The 20,118-nt window shown below is 41.8% G+C and overlaps 1 protein-coding gene across 4 annotated transcripts; it reads left to right on the top strand.

The window, feature by feature from the left end:
• Positions 1–3,346: 3,346 nt before the first annotated feature.
• LOC133495493 (claspin) lies at positions 3,347–14,992 on the top strand. 4 transcript variants are annotated; one of them, XM_061812257.1, is made up of 24 exons: positions 3,347–3,650; positions 4,278–4,395; positions 4,659–5,029; positions 5,232–5,375; positions 5,488–5,544; positions 5,625–5,697; positions 5,783–5,885; positions 6,338–6,909; positions 6,996–7,184; positions 7,909–8,063; positions 8,154–8,338; positions 8,879–8,928; positions 9,016–9,215; positions 9,476–10,022; positions 10,146–10,209; positions 10,325–10,385; positions 10,487–10,602; positions 10,739–10,900; positions 11,069–11,190; positions 11,309–11,439; positions 11,608–11,728; positions 12,214–12,278; positions 12,659–12,820; positions 14,594–14,992. In XM_061812257.1, the coding sequence occupies exons 1-24, from the start codon at positions 3,624–3,626 to the stop codon at positions 14,717–14,719; spliced, it is 3,921 nt and encodes a 1,306-aa protein (XP_061668241.1). In that variant the 5' UTR covers positions 3,347–3,623; the 3' UTR covers positions 14,720–14,992. The 4 variants fall into 4 exon arrangements, with proteins under 4 accessions (XP_061668241.1, XP_061667370.1, XP_061669075.1 ...); XM_061811386.1 differs by having other exon boundaries at positions 3,347–3,656; positions 9,019–9,215; XM_061813091.1 differs by having other exon boundaries at positions 3,347–3,656; positions 12,226–12,278.
• The last annotated feature ends 5,126 nt before the right edge of the window (positions 14,993–20,118 follow it).

Below are 20,118 nucleotides of genomic sequence, written 5' to 3'. Positions count from 1 at the left end.
ATGCGTGAGTGGGGAAACCGTCCGTCGTGATGTGCGCATGCGCGATCCAATCATGGCGTTCATAAAACTTTGATGACACTAGTAAACACTTTAAATCTCTGAATATAAATACGCATGTAGTGATTTTATGGTAGGTTTATCCTTATTAGTCAATATACGAAGTGGAGATATTTATCTGGTTACAAATCATACAATACTGTCGGGATCAGGACATCTTTATCAGCCATGTATGTTAAAATACAACGATTTTGTGTTTAAGTCACTCTAGTTCTGTACTGTACTTTTCACAGTAAATAAACTATAACCAAGAACATCTATGTCGTGCCCTGTCGTTTGTGTCTGCCTAAAATGTTGTTTAATACCATTTATTTTGTCTAAATATGCCTTGGTTCACTGCTATTGGCCAGTTGAGGCTGTACACCGCCTCCTGCCCCAAGATAGCTGGGAGAGACTCCAGCGCTCCCGCGACCCTTGGGAGGATAAGAGGCTCAGAAAATTGATGGATGGATCAGTTCCTGTTATTCCATAATAACAAGTACATGTATTTTTGTTTTTTTTTTTGTGTGTGATATTGTTGGGAAATATTTAGATGTTCATATTCTTTTTTCATATTAGAACCTGTTTGAAATGTATGTGCTCTAAAAAAAATCTGACGTTACTCGGTTCTTTTGACTGAATATATAGTTATTCAAGCAATCATTTGGAGAACTGTTTTACTTACATCATATTACTGGAAAGTAACCACTTAAGCACGTCTTTGTTTAGAACATGTTCACAAATTAACATTCACCCATTAGTAATATAAAGTGCAGTAAAATGAAGTGGGACACGTACCACAATGATGAAAACAGAAAGAATGACAAAACAATACTGTCTGTTGACCAGGCGTCACATTAAATTACATTTACAGCGGTATATAAGGTTATTTAGTGGGCCTACTTCACTATGGCAGATGTCAACATGTTCCAATAGTGCACTGCAGTCATTTACTGTGTAGTGTGCAGAAATGCCATTCAGTTTTTGTAAACTCTGCAATGTTTATAGCAATATGAATGAAAGAAGCACATGTGAGTGTGGCATTATAGTGCATAATTTTACTGTAAAAATGCATAAAAACAGTCCCAATGATCTTGATATATCCCCAGTACAGTGGACTTCAGCTGCAAACTGACAGATTCCACACAAAAACAAGGAACGATAAAAGCGTTATGTGGTGGTGTGGAATACTGCACACAACAAACTAAAGGTTAGCTAGTTTTAAAATCAGAAGGAGACTAGTGTGTTAACCAACTGCACGTTTTACTTTTAAGGGTTTTCTTTTGTTTATAAGTATTTTCAACATTTGAACGACTTTAACAACAAACCTGAAATAAACGCACATGATTTTCTAGACTGTTGCATGAGAAATTATATCGTGGAATAGATCTGGTCCTCAAACCTCGAGTTTTTACACTGGTCTTTCAGATTGTCTATTTTTTTACTGCAGTAATCTAACCACACAAATTGAAGCAATGTTAGACATGCTGATTTATTATTCTATCTATTCTATTTATTATTAACAGACCATTAAACCGTTTATTTAATATCGTGTCTCGTTTAAAAAAAATAGTATCATGAATAGATACTTTTCTGTGATGTCACGCCGAGCACATGTTTTTTGTTTAGAACGCCATCTTGGATGGCGAGATCATGTCTACTTATCATGGCAGACTTGTCATCGTCGGACCTAAACTCAACAGTTTTATCAGATATTGCACAACAATTGGACAGTTATCACAAACAACGATATACAAAAACGATACAAGCAATCCCCTCACCACCATCACCACCAACATACATCTGTACAGAACATATACCTACCAGAAATGAAATGCTTGCTGCACAGTCGAGAGTTCATGGTGCGTCCACAGCTGTCCCTTTTCATGGCAGAGCCCCATCTGTCGCACTTTTCTTTGTTGGCTGGGAAGTGATAAAAGTGTATACTGCAATGTTTTGGCTACGGTTATCGTTTGATCTTTTATCTTGAAACTCCTTTGTCAAACAAATACTTAACCAGAGGTGAATGAGGCACTTGTGCTGGAGTGAGGAATAAAGAAAGAAGTCACATGTGAAACTTGAGAGCAAGTATAGTTCTCGTCATTATTAGATTGCACTATAGTACTTCTTGGATATAGCAAGATCATAACATGGTATCAGAGTGACAGTAGTATGACTACAGCCTCACCATTGAGTGAACAAATGAAGACGACGAACAAGAATGGAGGTGTTCGGTGTTCCAACCCCGAGGAGGGGCTGGGACTCATCCAATTTACCAGATGCGTGGCGGAGATTCAAGCAACACGCCGAACTCATGTTCACAGGACCGCATAAAAACAGAGCTGAAGAGGAAAAGTGCAGTTTCCTCCTGCTGTGGATCGGCGATAAAGGACGGGATGTCAGCAATACATGGACACTGACCGGAGAAAAAGATAAGTTGCGAAAAACCTATTACGAAAAATTCTCTGATTACCTCACTCCGAAAGCAAACCCCATATTTGCTTGATATAAGTTTCACGAGAAGGTGGAAGGTAATTCTGAGTCATTAGAGCACTTTGTGACAGAACTCAAGTTGTTGGTTAAAGACTGTAACAACATAAACAGCGATGAGATGTTCAGAGACTGCATAGTTTTCGCTACCAATTCACCGAGTGTGCGTGAAAAGTTACTCAACCAGGGGCCGGAGCTCACGCTCGAAAAAGCGATCGATATAGCCTGCGCCCACAAGTTATCAAAAGTGCAGCTAAAGGCTATGGCTAGCAACGGCCACAAGATTTACGTTATCTACCACAAACCTGGAAAGCAAAGTTTCACTGTGAGTGCTTGTAGGCATACTGACAGTCCAAGGACCCCTGTAAAGATATGTAACAAGTGTGGAGGATACCAAAGTAAATTAGCTGAATGCCCATCGAAAGGTAAACAATGCCTGAAGTGTCAGACCCCTTTTTCTGTCTGTTCTTCCAACCATAAGCCACACAATGAAATACCATACTGAAAAGGCCATAGCACGCTTATAAGCAAGCCAATATTCACAAAAAGATCACGAAAAAACGCGAGTTGGATTGTAGTTTTGCTGTCCAGTATGGCGTCGTAAACAAGTCATATGACTCATGACGTCATGTGAATAACAATGTTAGACATGCTGATCTATTATTCTATCTATTTTATATGTTATTAATGGAGCATTAAAAACTTTATTTAACATCGTGTCTCCTTAAAAAAAATACAGTATCATGAATTATAACGTCCGCGAGGGCAGTGTCGTTAAACGTAGGCGGGACATAAGTGTCCCACAAACCAATAGAAACGCGTGACGCAATCGATTGACACCTCAATGATGATGCAGCGGGCCAGCTGTCACGGCGCGCGAAGGATCCAAATTTCTCTTTAGCGGATCAGGCGGGAGGAGCAGAGAGGAAGCGAGCTGAACGCTAGCGCGTTGCACTTTCAATGACTGAATTAGACGTTGCCGTTCTGGCATTAACTTTTTGGACATCTTCTGCGGTTGACACGAGTTGACGAGTCTTTCTGTTTATCATCGTTGGGTTCTTTGTTCACCAAGCGTCGAGTACGAAGCGGCCAACGATATGAGCCAGGTCCTTTCTCAACAACAGGTGACCGTGAGTAAATCATTTTAACTCAGATACATTTTATTCTATTGGGGAATAAGCCAGAATCTATTCGCTCCTGTGGCATAAACTCCGACTGTCATGATCAGCACTTCTTACTATTGTTAGCTTTAGCCAGTTAGCGAGTGGGGTATTGCTAGCTTGATTACTATTTCAGTAAGTCTAATTTGAGCAATTTGCTTAGCAGTCGTGAATAAATTCCCTGTTTATGTATTGTTCTGAGACCCCGTCCCCAAATCTAAATTGAAGCCACACTCTCTTTTTTTATATATATATATTTTTAACCTTTATGATACCATCTCCAGCTAACGTATGTGCTCATTGTTTGGCTAGCTGCAAGGCGCCACTCATGTCCTGAAACAATTGCTCGAAAAGCTAGCATACCAAAATACCTGTATAGGTCAAGCTGTAGCTGAACTGATTTGAATTGCTTTTGTTATTGAACTTTTTACTACTAGTTGTTCAGGAAGAATTTAGGCTGCTGTCGAACGAGACTGAGTTACCAATTTGATTTCATAATGCTTTCTTCACTCTTAGATACATTAAACATTTCATTTGCAATGTATATTTGCCTGTGAATGCTCTTTGATTGCAATCCTTGGTTTTACCCAGGCTGAAGTTCTCCCAGCTGTGGCTCCCACAGTAACTGATAGCGATTCGGACAGTGGAATGGGTTCTCCAGCAGAGGAGAGAATGCAGAAGACGACAAATAACAGAGAGGAGCATCCAGGTGAAGTTATGCGACATTACCGATTGATTTAGCCATAGATAGGACAAAGTATATACGTCTATGTGAGTGAGGGCCATAAATGTTTCGAATAAAAGACAATGTGTCACATTTACACTTCGGTGGCTCCTTTTTTTTTTTTTTTTTTGCATTCCACTGTTTTCAAGAGTGAATGTTGTTTGCATAATACCAGTTATGCTTATTCACAATCTTTCTTATGTAGCATTTTTGTGCTGAGTCTTTTTACTTTTTTTTTTCCCCACCAGATTCTGACGAGGAAGACATTAAAATTCGTAGAAAGCCTCGCCGTAATGCAATCAGAGAGAGTGACAGTGAAGAGGAGGAGGCGACCATGGAAGAAGCATTAGTATTGGCTGCTTCCAGTGGAGAGGAGATGGAAACTGATAAGAAAGAAGAGGTCCAAAAGAGCAGAAGGCTTTCTCCTCTCCCTAATGACAAAGACAGCGAACCTGAGCTAGATAAAGATGAGCAGCAGCAGGACACGAAGAAGGGTGCAAAATCAACGAAAGACCAGAAAAAGAGGGAGAAGAGACGGAGACACCGAGACAAAAGAGAGAAGTGTCGTAAAACCGTAGACAAATTGAAGAAAAAAGATATATTCTCAGACCTGAATGAAGTGAGTGATATTGGAATACAATGTAGTTACTCTTCCATCTGTAACGTACCACTGCTATGTGTCAAACATGGCTCTCAAAGCCCCTCTTTAGGTTTCCTTCAATAAGCTTTGGCAAAATCCTGCTGACAGAAATGAATAAACCTCCCCAGTTGTCTGTACTGATTTAATTGTTACATCACGACAATAACCATTTTGTGTCCAGGGTACGCCTCTCCCCGGTCCTCTTAATGACAGCGGCTGCTTGTTGGGTGACCCTGATCTCTTTGACGCTGGTATCAATGAGGAGGAGGAGGAATCGTTGGGTTCCATTCGAGCAGCTGTCAAACAAAAGATGAAAAAGCACGAGGTACATACTGTAGAGTCAAGAATTACTGTCAGATTTAGAGTAATTCTTCACGTATCCAGGCCTGGATGTGATTGTTTAAATATTAATATTATTGCTTTAAATATTGATGTAGGAACATTTCTTGGATGATGGAGAGGAAGGCGATGAAGCAGAAAAGCCGCAGCGTGTAGTAAGCATTGCTAATTACTTGGAAATGTAAGCATAATTAAACAAAATGTGAGTTTGACTTGCTGTTATTTGTGCTTTCAGGAGAGAAAATCTGCTCGCGCAAGTAAAGAGGCAATGAAGCAGCTCCACAGTGAGACTCAGAGGCTGGTCAGAGGTCAGTTTATCCATTTAACCACATACAGTATGTCATTAGTCAGTGTGAGCCTTCAGTCTTTGATGTGTTTCTCTGTCTAATGTAGAGTCAAATCTTGGCCTGCCATACCACATTCCGGAGCCAAAGACCATCAGCCAGTTCTTTAAGAAGAGAGCCAGGCCCGAGGGCCCTGCCATGGCTCTCCTAAAGTAAATAGAAACGTCCATCCATCCATTTTCTTAGCCACTTATCCTCACAAGGGTTGCAGGGAGTGCTGGACCCTATCTCAGCTGTCAACAGGCAGGAGGCGGAATGCACCCTGAAGTGGTTGGCAGCCAATCACAGGGCACATGGAGACAAACAGTCAGTCATACCTAGGGGCAATTTAGTGTCCAATTAGTGTTGCATGTTTTTGGAATGTGGGAGGAAATCGGAGTTCCCGGAGAAAGCCCACATAGGCACGAGGCGAGCATACAAACTCCACACAGGCAGGGTCGGGATCGAACTCCGGACCTCAGAACTTTGAAGCCAACACTTTCAGCTGCGCTACCGTGCCGCCTAAATACAAACTTGTTTTGGATATGTCAGGTTAGCTTAAGGGTATTGTTGATGAGTTGCATTTTCATTGTAATAACTTAAAAAAAAAATCTTTGCCTTTTAGATCACGACATTATTCTGCAGTAATGTTGGAGAAACCGACGCCACCACTACTTCCGACCAACCCCATCAGTGAAACCCAGCAGCTGCCCGCAGAGCAGTACTCTTCTCCCACTCTGCACGATCCATGCTCTCAATTTAAACAGTTACCTGATCCTGCTGCCACGTCCTCGCCCCAAGCGGAGAGTCTGAGTCAGACACGAGAGGCCGGTGCTGAGAGTTTAGAATTTGAGCAAGATTCTGTTCCTATGCTTCATCTATCAGAGAGTCTGCAGGAGTCGATTACAGCAGATTCTTCAGTGAAACCTATATTTGATGAAGAGACTTTTGTGAAACAAACTGAAGCTCTACATGGTGTCCAGGAAGCAGAGGGTAGACCCAGAGCTGCGGTTCAGACTCCAGCTACATCTTGTACTGATCCTGTGTCTGCCGAGCCGACCGCACAGCAGGACACCAAGCCCAAAATGGACAAATTAGCAAGATTGAAGAAGCTTGGACTCGAGCCCCCACCTGTTGCCAAATTGTGTAGCAGCGCAGGAGCTTTTGTACTGCTTGAACCAGCTTCACAAAATAAAGGTCCGACATGCACTTAAAAATTTACTTAACTGCGTTGAATGTCACTACTCATACATTGTGTGTGTTTCTCACTCTTGTTTAATCAGGTGTTCAAGCTCTTAAGGAGCGGTACCTTCGTCACATCCATGCTCCGGTCCGACCGCAAGGAGAGCGTGCAGTGCAGATCAATATCGTCCGTAAAGACACCACCCCGTCTGGCAAAGAGGAGTTGCTTGCTGACTCTTTTACTGTCATTGTTAAAGAAGGACAAGAGGAGCCTGTGCCAACAAAACCTGGTATGATACCAAACTTGGATATCATGCACATCTTAAAGTGGACGTTCATCACCGGGGATACGTTCTAGATCCACCCTCAATATGTGGAAATTCATTATATAGAGAGTTTATTTATTTGTATTTCTTAGCACCTGTTCTCACTCTGTCAAGAACAGGGACATTATTTTGTAACATCTGTTGAAGCAAAAGATTACTCACTTGAAATTTTTCCAAATGTTAGCCAAAGCATGCTTGCTTCAAGCTGTTTATATGCTGTATCACGCCCAGGTGAAGTTAATTTAAAGCTGGCACAAAAGATTTGGGGAAAAAAAAGCATGTATTTAAAATTCAGAATTCAATCAAACCTTTTAATTTCAAAACTTTAGAGAGCCTCACCTTTAATACACACAGAGTAACAACTCATACAAACTTAGCATACATCACTACTCACGGGCATATATGCACGTTGCTCTGTGGGAACAATGCTCACTGAGTACTACAGTATTAGTTGGGGACCTTTTCTTAGTTGGGAACAACCTCTGGCTCATCTTCTTACTGTCAATTATTCATTATTAATTACAGTAGAGCTCAGTGCTGCCTGATATGTTACAAAACAACTAAATCCGGACTTAATTTGCATACTAAAGAAAAGGATGCCAAAAACTTGTTGCCCAGGATGTATATATTTTTTTTTAAATCAAGTGAGCAGGGTCCTTTAATCAAAAATACTTGCCTGTTTTCACAGGAGGAAAACTCTTGACCCTGAAGCAGCGACTCCAACTTGCCATGGCGCAGCGGAGACAGGAGGAGCGGCTGCGCAAGGCCGAGTTGAATCGGCTCGATAATGAAGACTGCGAAGAAGAAGATGAGGAGGCAGAAATGACAGATGACGACGAAGAGGTAGGGGGTTTTCTTGTAGCTTTTGGCCAAAATCTGTTTTGCCAAAGTATTACAGGATAGATGTATATATCGCATCGCATCACATCACAGGGTGTTGATGACTTATTGGGGGGAAATGATGAAGACAATGCGGAACAAGAGGAGGATGGCAGTGTAGTCCAGAGTATCCGAAGTCTTTCTCCCGTGGCACCGAATGCCCAGTCAGTAACTCCAGACCTAATTAACACCGATGGAACACTCATACTCTTCCCTGGGAACTCCTGCTCTCGCACTGGGTAAGTTGGTTTACTTTTGTAATTCACATGCACAGTAACTTCACACTATATGAGTACAGTAGTGTAGTGTACTGGGGGTTCTCGGTTTCGGCTAATTTTGATTTTCCTGGTTATGAAATAGTTTGCACGGTGGCCAAATAATACATCTTTACATGGAACATGTTTTTCATGTGATTTATTTTTATGGCCCTGAACAGTTTTTCAGCCAACTATTTGCTGTACTTTACTTATGGTTTTACTAAAGTGTCAGAGTAGGTTAATGATACAGTACAACAGAGCATGAGAATACATTGTCATGTGGCACAAGAACGTGTGGTCAGTTACCACTGCTTGCTGTTTGTTTTAGTTTTTCATCTAAATGTTTGTTCTGTAATTGTGACTTTAGTACTACTTTAGTGATAGACTGGCGCGCTCCGGTATATCTTGCCACACAACTGTCTTAAGCCGAGAATCCTCTGTTTACAGTTTACAGTATATCCTTATTTGTTGAATGTGCTGGTCTCTGTTTACACCTTCAAATGCTTTGTGTCTCTTTCCAAGTGATGGTGGTAGAAGATCTGCTGCAGGACAATACGGCATAAGTAAACTAGGTAAGTTTATAATTTCAAAACATATTGTCACTTTTTTTTTTTTTCTCTCCCAATGTATAACACAAATGTTCATGCCATTGTCTCCAGAAGATGATGACTCGCTGTCCCTTATGAAGGACAACAGCCACAACAGCAGTTTTGAGCTGGCTGGATCCATGATCACTTCTTACCAACCGGTCAGCCATCAACGTACAGGAAGAGGCGCTTCCAACTCCAACTCCAACTCCCTGTTCCGCTCACCTTCTCCATGCCTCTTCAGGCCCAGTATCCTCAGCTCTGCTTCCAAGGTGGGACGCAAAAATGAAATTCTGGGCCATCTTTCTGAAAGATGTTATACATAGTGTTGGTAAATGTTTTACGTCATTTGAAATATGAATATCTGACAAACTATTGGTCCGAGGCAAGAAAACTTAAATAGATCTTGTGTTTAAACAATACCAAAAAAAGATGATAATCATTCAAACAGATGTGGGTTTTGTAAACAGTTTCTCAAAACTTCACAGTTCCTAATATGCGCAATTCCTGTGACACTGTCTCTTTTTGACAGAGCTCTGGTAAACTGTCCGAGCCCTCGCTCTCACTGTGCCTACCGGTTGAGGACTCCCAAGATTTGTATGCCCCTTCCTCCCCGGTGGACTCTGATCCCTTAGGTGAAGTAGTTACTGGGCCAAGTGCCCTCGGCGGAGACTCTCAAGGTCGCTTCTCTCTAGAAGACGATGCTCACTCCCAGTTGCTTGATGCTGACGGCTTCCTCAATGTGGGACAGCGACCTGGTGCCGTCCAATCACACAAGAGAAAATTGATCCTAGACAGTCTGGATGAAAATGCAATGGACGCCAACATGGGGGAGCTTTTAGGGTTGTGCTCGGGTGTTTTCGGGATGGCGCAGAGCAGCTCCACTGACAGAGCGCCACCAGTTGCTGGTGAATCAAAGGCGGAAGAACTTCTCGGACTATGCTCAGGTTCATTTCCAGAAACACAAGCCACGGGAAAATCTCTGACTGATGACAGTAAGGAGCGAGATCAGGAGGAAGACACTGAAAACACCATGGATCAACTACTTGGCTTGTGTTCTGGAAAATTTCCGAGCACTGGTACCTTCCTTTTTATATAATAAATATTCCTTTGCTTGGATCGTTAATCATTGTGGTAATATAATTTGCTGAGCACCTGTTAAGCGTATCACTGATGAGGCTACTGTTTTGTGTTATTTTTAGGTTCTTCCCACATGGGTTCACTGGCACAAGAGGTGTCAGGACAAGATGTGTCACCACAAAATAGGTGATTATGTCCTGTAAAAACTAGTCTTTAATTATTCAATTTTTAAGAGTTTTTTTTTTTTTTGAAAAGTATTTGCTGCTATCATGGGATTTTTATAATGACTTCTCTCTTGTAGTAAAACGACACCACAGGATGAGGAGGAAGAGGACTGTGAGTTTCGACTTCTGTCTGACGTGGTATGTAATGGTGAACATGTATCCCAAAAGACAGCAAAAAAAAAACATTATTGTTCGAGATTCCATTCAAATACGGAACAAAATGTGGATTTGGATTATAGGAAGATGAAGAAGGTGATGAGGAGGATGACGACTCAGATGCTGATGAGAATGATGAGGTTGAAAAGGAAGAGATGAATGCAGTGTTTGCACCAACTCTTAAGAAGAAAAAGAAAATGTAGGTGAAGACTCAAGCTGTGGTTCCATGCATATTTAAAAAAAAAAAAAAAAAAAACATCCCTCGAGTGGATATATACATTTTGGCCAAAGACTCCAACATTCCTGGTGCTGACCCGTTTCCTCTCCTTTCACAGGCGTCTTACCGACTACGTGGACTCCGAAGCGGAACTGTCAGGCAGCAACGACGGTAGTGGCGATGAGGACGACGAAGGAGGGAGCGAGTATGAAGAAGAGGAGCTTCTCGAGGATCTTCCCTCTGATGAAGCTCTACATGACCAGGTCAACAAGATCCACATGTGAGTAAAACGCACAAATCCATCTATGTGGTGAGTTGCTTTAAGGGGAAACATTTAGTGCTGGCTACAGTTTTGCTGTGTAATCTACTTTTAAACCATTGCTGTGAATGGTAGTTGATAATGTGAAACTTTTATTTAAACCCCTTTTATTAAATTGTGGGTCAACAGGAAGCAGATAATGGACGATGACAAACGACGTCTGAGGCTGTACCAAGAACGTTACCTCGCAGATGGCGATTTACATTCTGACGGCCCTGGAAGAGCTCGCCGCTTCCGCTGGAAAAATATAGGTTTGTTCCAAGAGGGGATTTTTTTTGTTTGCCCCACCCCCACCCCACCTTTACTAAGATCTTTAATAAATTAGTGAAACACCAAAAGTTCATATGATCTAGTGGTTATCCTTTCCAGATGATAACTTTAGCACGGACAGAAGTGGTGCTGAAGAGGAAGAGGAGCATGAGGATGATGATGACATAGATCAGATTGAGATCCAGAGAAGGAAGGATAGACTGGAGAGGGAACAGTGGCTTAGAGAACAGGTAGGCTTTCAAATGCCATTACTACCGTACGTGTCCTTGGTTTTAGGACTTGGTGAAATTGAAATCTTCCCTAGTTTATCACAAATCTACGTTAATGCCCTATTTTTTTGAAGACCATCTACTTTGTTTCTGTTCATCTTATTGCTCTATTCCCCTACATTTCTTCAGTCCCAACAGAAAGCCAAGAAAGTGGCAGATTTGGATGAGGAGGATGAGAATATTGTGGAGGAAGATAGTCAGTTTATGAAGTTGGCCAAGAAGTTGACTGCTAAGACTCTACAGAAGAAAGGTTAGTTTGTTACCCCCCTCACCCCCACCCTCATTACAGTGGTGCCTTGACGAACAAGACCCTAATTGAGTTGGTTCTTTTTTTTTTTTTTCCCTCCTTTGCGTTGGATGTTTTCACACAAATGCAAAATGAACATTTGCATGGTGCACCCCCTTGAAGGCAGACAATATTATATGAATGTGCCATTTGGGTTAGTTACACTTCATATAACAAGTTTATTTCCTTAAAGTCTCCTGTTTTGAATTTTATTCCTACACGTTTTAACTGTTTTTCTTCATTTTGATTGTATTTTTCTTTATTATATGCTTACAACAATAAAGATAAGAATTACAAATGAAAGTTTTAAGTTCACAAGTACCACTGTATTTTAACTATGTCATTAGCTTACAGAAAGACTTGGATGTTTAAAGATGCTGTACAGAATTTTGGCAAGACCAATGTAGTTTTTGATTTCCCAATACTGTATATGCTGATTTACAAACTAGAGCTTCCTGCAGCGCCGCCGCCACAAAAGATGTCAACCCTCAACCTCTTCCTGGGTCCCTCACAGGTATGTCAGTGTAAATGGAGAGAAAGAGTAATATTTATATATTTAACTCCATTTTATTTCCTGACTGCCTGTATTTCTTTTGGCTTAAAGTTTGAAGTAGTATACATCTTCACTGCTTTGTGTTTTAGAAGTTGTTCTGAAAGTGTGTTCAAACCATCACAGGGCACAGTTTTGGAAAAAGGTTTTCACACTAACATGTATTTTTTTGGAATGTGGGAGGAAGTCCAACAAAACCATGCAAGCATGGGAAGAAGTTGCTTAGAAGCCATGGCTGTGAGGCAGATGTGCCAACCACTGATGCCCAAATGCACTTTTAGTTACACTGTAAAATTGTTTGGTTGTTCAGTTTCAGGTAATGAGTCTTTTGTGTGTCCGTATAGGTTAAAAGAGGTTCCCTGCTAAGTCAGCCTCAGTCTGTCCTGACGAAATTGGCATCCATATCTGAGGGAAACCCACTGGCACCCAGAAACAGTCGGGGATTCCTCTTTCAGATGTTATCTCCAGAGAAAGACTGCTCAGCTCGAGATGCCTCTCAGCATCACGTGAGTAGATGAAAAGGCTCTCAACAAAATGACGTGCCTATAATTGTTTGCGATAGAGCAGGGGTTCGCAGACTACGGTCCGCGGGCCATTTCAGAAAGTCCTTTTGTTCTTATTCACCGAATTGTTCAGTTCTTTTTCATAAAATAATCTGTACTTCCTCATTCCGTTAATGATCCGTCTCTGAGATTCCCATTCACTTAACACACTCATTGAAATACGATATGTATTGTTGTTGTTGTGTATTTTGAAGTATCAAATGCGGGGGGGTTCGTTGGATCGAGCTCAGCTACCGACCATCCTTCAATCTCCCCTTATGTCCAGTTCGGCTGTCGCCAGCTGGCATGATTTTTATGCATTCCGGTGAAACCATTGCTAACACTACCAATATTGTTTATATTATGGTACTTGGTGTACTGTTGTCACGTCAATTGTGGTGATTTAACACAAATATTGAGGTGGTTCATTCATGTTGGCGCAGTTGCTTGTGTGCCGTGCATTACCAAGTAGTACAGTTAAGATAAGGCTTTCTTTTTGTACTATGGATAAGTGCTTTTCCTGCCACTTGGCAGCTTCTTTTCTGAGAATTGCCACAACAAAACGAACACCAGACTTTGATGGACTGGCCCCCCCTAAAAAAGTGATGAACAAAACAACACTGTTCCCATTAAAAGTAAATCTAAGTATTAACACTACAATGACTTTTTTTGTGTGTTTATTTTTGAAATCTAAACATCTGGTTCTGACTTGGGCCGCCGTCAAATTCTAAAAGTCAATGTGGCCCCTGAGCCAAAAAGTTTGCCCATCCATGCCATGGAGACACAAATTGGAAGTTTGTTTTGATCATTAGAAAGTGCCAAACAGCCCCAAGCGTACATCTGTAGAGGTTTGTATTTATAAGACATTGTTCAACCAATGTTATTCACAAAATCATTTGGAAACTGTGGTGACTTGCTACAGTATTTTGGAGCATCACATGACTCACACAGATTTTCAGCGCTCATTCCGTTCCTTAAGTCAAACCACGAAGCATTTAAATGACTGTATACTGAATACGGTCAAAGTTGTTGCAATAATTGATTTGTTAGGTTTGTAGAAATGTTGTTTTCCCAAAATCTCAATTTACTGATTCATCATTTGTGAATAATAAAAAATAAAAATGAGGAATTTACAGCAATAGTGTGCAGATATTATAATTGCAAAGCATGTTAAAACCTCATGATAGAAAAATTGGAAATTGATTTTGTACTTTTTCAAGGAAATTAATTGAATGGGTGCATGGTAGTTCAGCTGGAAAGCAGTTCCCTCTCAGTTCTGAGGTCCCTGGTACAATCCCGGACCCGCCTCTGTGGAGTTTGTATGTTCACCCTGTGCCTGCGTGGCTTTTCTCTGGGCACTCCAGTTTACTCCCACATCCCAAAAACATGCATTAATTGGGGACTCTAAATTGCACCTAGGTGTGATTGTCAGTGCGACTGTTGTCTGTCTACATGTGGCTTGCAATTGGCTGGCAACCAGTGCAGGTGTGTACCCTGCCTCCTGCCCGTTGACAGCTGGGATAGGCTCCAGCACTCCCGCGACCCTAATGAGGATAAGTGATTAAGAAAACTGATGGATGGATGGATGAATAGAATCATTTGACCTTTATTAATACGCTCGCGCAATCTAACAATCTGCCGCCTGATGGCTCCAAAGCCCACATAAACGTGCACATTTGTTGTGTAACAGAGGTTAGCGTTTTCTACAAATTTAAAGACTTGTGTTTTGATCGACAGACTGCGAAGAGGGCGGGGAACAGGGGAGCAGTGACCCCAGCACCCAAGCGAGTCTGCAGGCAGGACACAACTGCAAGACCCGATAAGGGACCCCAGAGGAGTATTTTTAGCTTCTTGGAGCACTGAATTAGGAACATAGTGCTGATGAATGGTAAAAGTGTTTATGAAGCCACTTGTTGCTTGTTGGGCTGTTTTCTACAGCTCATGTTTGACTTTTAAAATCTGTTGCATTTGACTGGTCGACAGCTAATTGTACAATTGACTTGCATTTTCTTTTTTTAAGATGGTTGTTGCCTGTGCATTCAATTTTATTTTGTAAATACAGATTTTTTTTTGTCTAAATTGTTGCATTTTGTATAATGTATTTTACATGTAAATAAAATTATATTTTAAGACGTTCCTGGAATTGCCCTTTGTCTTTGACCGTCGCATAGTTTTAATCTCAAAAGTACTCTTCCAGGCGGCTGACTATTTCTTCTTCCTGTTTGAATCTTTAATTGCAGTTTAGAAGGCTAATGTTTTAAGTGGCTAATAATAGGTAGACATTATAAGCCCCTTTCATCTCTCCACCTCATTGGTTTCCATGGTGATTAGCAGGCAAGAGTGTCCTGGGGTTAGGATGCCACCCGGGGGGGACCCATTTTACATCATTAGGGGCAAATGCTAAGGGGAGCTTGATTTATTGTTTATTTTTTAAACATCATACGATGTATTGTTTTTATTCACCTGTAATGTTGTTTTTCCAGACCTGATTTATATGTATATTGAAAGATGAAAAAGGGATAATCCAGATGTATCATTATTTTGCCATTACTGTGCAATTAATGGACATGGAGATGATTCCAAATCCTTAGGGCCTGTTTTGTGGGGTCAAGCAAGCCGATCTAATTAGATTTTAATAGGATCTTGAGACTTGTGTTCCTTCAGTTATTTTCAGGCTTTGTCTTCTTGATTCACTCCAATATGGATTTCCACAACTTTCTACCCCCCAAGAGGATTAACTGCGGAGGTCAAAGGCCGTGAAACTTAAAATAAAACCTCCTTGAACTCCCATTTCGCACAAGAGCACGAAGGTTACGCGTTTTGGCATGGGGGTCCGAGCTTCTAAATATCTAGAGGACATGGATCCGCTTCTGTTCTGATTAGGAGGATAAGAGAGGACAAGAGGGTGGAATAATTGAGAAACAAAAGCCGTGGCACCAAAGGGTGTTTTTGCTGTGTGCCATGCAGCATCCACTTTGATGCATGTGAGATAAAAGTGTAATTATAGTGCAAAACAAGCCATGATGAATTTCACTTTAGCACGTCCAGGCTCATTTGCCTCATTTTGTAACAGTGCTGGCGCGCTCTCATTGTATGTATGTATGTGTGTGTGTGTGTGTGTATTTTACACTCTCTTTGTGCATCTCTTCTGAACACTGGCGATCTGACAGTGTGGCCCACGGGTGCTGGCCGCCCTCGGCCGCTGTCACAGCCCGAGACCGCTGCTGGAGCAGATGTGGAGCCGAAGCGGAGGGAAGTGGGTCACGGTGCTGCAGGCTGCGGGTGCATTCAAAAGCAAGGTCTTATTATACACAAGGTAAGCCATGCTGTTTGTTTTTTTTTCCCAGTTTTATTATTAACCTGTATGTGTGTTGAAAGTGTTGGTGGTAACATTATGGCAACAAGATTGGCTATTCCACTTATACCTCTCTCTCCATCGTGGTTCTGTTTTGTAACTTCTTTTAAAAGAGTGAGATGGAGAGTGATGATTTTGCGTGTGACGAGGCCTCGGGCGCACGGCTTGTGTTTGATGTATTTTTTATGGGCTTAGGCTACTGGTGAACGATGAAGAGGGGAGGGAGAGACGGAGGACGCCTGGAGCTGGTGTATTTGAATGTGGATGTTGTTGAAGGAGAAAAAGGGGAAGGGAGAACCAAGAAAGGGTGTGTGTGTGTGTGTGTGTGTGTGGTGTGTGTGTGTGTGTGTGTGTGTTTTCATGCGAGCGGGGAGAAAAAGGGATGAGTTTGTCCGCCGCCAGCGACGACATGTCAGAGGGACGAGAGCGGAGAGGAGGGAGACACTGAACACTTGTTAAGTCTGTCTGATGTAGCCTCTCGATACCACATACACACGCACGCACGCACACACACACACACTTGCATGCACATGAGCACTCTCATACACGCACACAAAAATCTTTTGTCAAATCTGTGGTTGGCAATCAGTTTCGAGAAGAAATGAACAGCACGTCCTAAATGTGATTTCAGGGATCACTGTTGCATTATGGGTATCGATCAAAATCTTCTACTAGTGCTAGGCAAAGTACAGCCCGTGGAGCACATATACAGTGAAGAAAATGAGTATTTAAACACCCTGCTATATTGCAAGTTCTCCCACTTAGAAATCATGGAGGGGTCTGCGATTTTCATCCTAGGTGCATGTCCACTGGAAGAGAGATAATCTAAAAAAAATCCAGAAATCACAATGAGTGATTTTTAAACAATTTATTTGTATGATACAGCTGCAAATATGTATTTGAACATGTGTCTATCAGCTAGAATTCTGACCCTCAAATACCTGTTAGTCCGCCTTTAAAAGTCCACCTCCACTCTATGTAGTATCCTGAATCAGATGCACCGGTGTGAGGTTGTTAGCTGCATAAAGACACTTGTCCACCCGATACAATCAGGAAGACTCAAACCTCTAACGTGGCCAAGACCACGACAGGACTTGGTCAATGACCTGAAAAGAGCTGGGACCACCGTTTCCAAGGTGACTGTTGGTAATACACTAAGACGTCACGGTTTGAAAAAATGCATGGCACGGAAGGATGACCTGATTAAACCAGTACATGTCAAGCCCCGTCTTAAGTTTGCCAATGACCATTTGGATGATACAGAGAAGTCATGGGAGAAAGTTTTGAGGTCAGATGAGACAAAATGGAACATTTTGGTCATAATTCTACTCACTGTGTTTGGAGGAAGATGAATGATGAGTTCCATCCTAAGAACACAATCCCTACTGTGAAGCATGGGGGTGGTAGCATCATGCTTTGGGCGTGTTTTTCTGCACATGGGAAAGGACGACTGCACTGTATTAAGGAGAGGATGACCGCGGTATTTTAGATTTTGGGGAACAACCTCTTTCCCTCAGTCAGAGAATTGAAGATGGGTCGTGACTGGGTCTTTCAACATGACAATGTTGTAATTGCAATCAAAGGCTACTCTACCAAATATTAACGTTGGTTTTCTCAGGTGTTCAAATACTTATTTGCAGCTGTATCACACAAATAAATTGTTAAAAAAATCATACATTGTGATTTCTGGATTTTTCTTTTGAGATTATCTCTCTCACAGTGGACATGCACCTACAACGAAAATTTCAGACCCCTCCATGATTTCTGAGTGACAGAACTTGCAATGTAGCAGGGGTTCCAATATTTATTTTCTTCACCGTAGCTCCTGTAGTTGTTTAATCAGGCTCACTGCGTATTTACATCGTTACGTTATAAATTGGATTATTAAATATCTTGTGTCTGTTTTGTATTTGGTTGAATATATTTTTAAAGGTACCTAATGGCAAATCGTTGTATTTAGTTTGTATTTACATTTTACACAATGCTCCTAGAATTGAAGTTTATATGATGGACAAGAAACCCAGCACCGAAGGAAAAACAACCAATCAGCGACAGAAGGCATGCATTACGAGGAGTGAATTATTTGTCGCGCATTCGCAGCAAGACCCAGTGGTCCTATACTGACCTAATTTTTTACCATAGAAAACCACCTTAATTGTAATTGGGTGTTACTACAACACTAAATGTTAAAGTTGTATTTTTTTTTGTAGGACTGTTTGGGTCTGCCTGACGCAGGAGTGCCCACGAGTCCATGACAAAGGGGTTGACATATCCTTCGTCATGCCTTCTCTTCCTGACTGGTTGTTAGTCCTCGGGCGCCGTGATTTCTTGTGTATTTAAGTCAGAAGCTCAAGGTGGGAGCAAGAAAGCAATTTTTTTCACTTACACATCCAGACTCATTTGGCATTTTGTAAATACAGATGATTTTGTTTTGTTTTCTTAGCCGCTTATCCTCACAAGGGTCGCGGGAGTGCCGGAGCCTATCCCAACTGTCAACAGGCAGGAGGCAGGGTACACCCTGAGCTGGTTGACAGCCAATTGCAGGGCACATGTAGATATTTATTATGTGCACTCCTTAAACTCTAATGACTGTTTTAACAACTATGACAAAACCCCCTACCAAATATTCAGTCAGATTATTAATATTACTCAGGTAATAAAAGAGAGAACCTATCCACTGTGGAGAGAGTTTTAGTTTGTTGTTGTGCCGGGTTAACAAACTGGGGATTGTATACAATTGTCAGTAAAAAAATAAAAATAAAAAATTGTAGCTAAATTCATTTCAAAGGCTTTGCAGAGCTCATGTTTTTGTACTAATTTAAGCGTTAAACGGATCGCCTAAAATTAGGAATCATCAGACCACAGATGACTTAACTCGAGATCCGCAGTGTGCTTTTTCTGTACTATTTTTGATTTCCTGGGGAAAAAGATGAACTCGGGGCTTTGGATGTGATTGTATAACCCATCATGGGGCTTTTTAAGTGGACAAGCAACACAGAGAGGGTAGTAATTATGAATTTCTAAGGTTGCCTACTTACGAGAAACAGTAGGCATGAAATATTAAAGCATCTTTAAAATGTTATGCATTTCATTGAGTGAAATAATGATCTGATATGCAGGAATAATAGAATTTAAATCGTACTTCATTGGGCCACACCGTGTTCGCACACTACTCAGGACGAATTTTGGTCCACTTCTCATTCTTGAAACTGACACCCTCATTCCACGAGGGAAGACCTTGCATGGAGCTCCAGCCCAAGGACTGGGGATTTTGTGACCCAGAACACAGGTCCATGTTTGTGTGTTCTCCCCGTGCCTGTGTGGGTTTTCTCCGGGCACTCTGATTCCCTCCCACATCCCCAAAACATGCATTCATTGGACACTGTAAATTGCTCATAGGTGTGATTGTGAGTGCAACTCTTGTCTGTCTCCTTGTGCCCTGCGATTGGCTGGCAACCTGTCCAGGGTGGACCCCGTCTCCTGCCCGGATTGGCTCCAGTACTCCCGTAACCCTCATGAGGATAGGCGGCTCAGAAAACAGATGGATGGGTGTGCCCTGCTATTGGTAAGGTGTAACCTGCTTCTTGCCCAAAGTCAAAGTCGCCCCCCTCCCCCCGAAAAAAAAATCTCAAGACTCCCCAAAGGGATTTGGTTTTATGTGGTTAGCCCCAAGTTTTAGTGTCTTGGCCAACCTAGAACCAATCTTAAGTCCCCTAAACGATTTTGTGTTTCCCTCAAAATACTATGTCGCCCCCCCCCCCTCACCCCCAACTTATTTGTCAATTGTTTTCCCTGCGCGTCCACCTCGCCAAAAAATAAAATGCGTTCTTTCAAAGCTAGTAACCCCCCCCCCCCCCGAGGATCAAGTAATTGTTTCACAGTGACACACACCCCCACGCACACACGC

The sequence above is a fragment of the Syngnathoides biaculeatus genome, chromosome 1, assembly GCF_019802595.1.
Source record: "Syngnathoides biaculeatus isolate LvHL_M chromosome 1, ASM1980259v1, whole genome shotgun sequence".
Taxonomy (NCBI): domain Eukaryota; kingdom Metazoa; phylum Chordata; class Actinopteri; order Syngnathiformes; family Syngnathidae; genus Syngnathoides; species Syngnathoides biaculeatus.
Note: the sequence above shows the minus strand (reverse complement) of the source record. Positions and strands in the feature narration are given on the sequence as shown.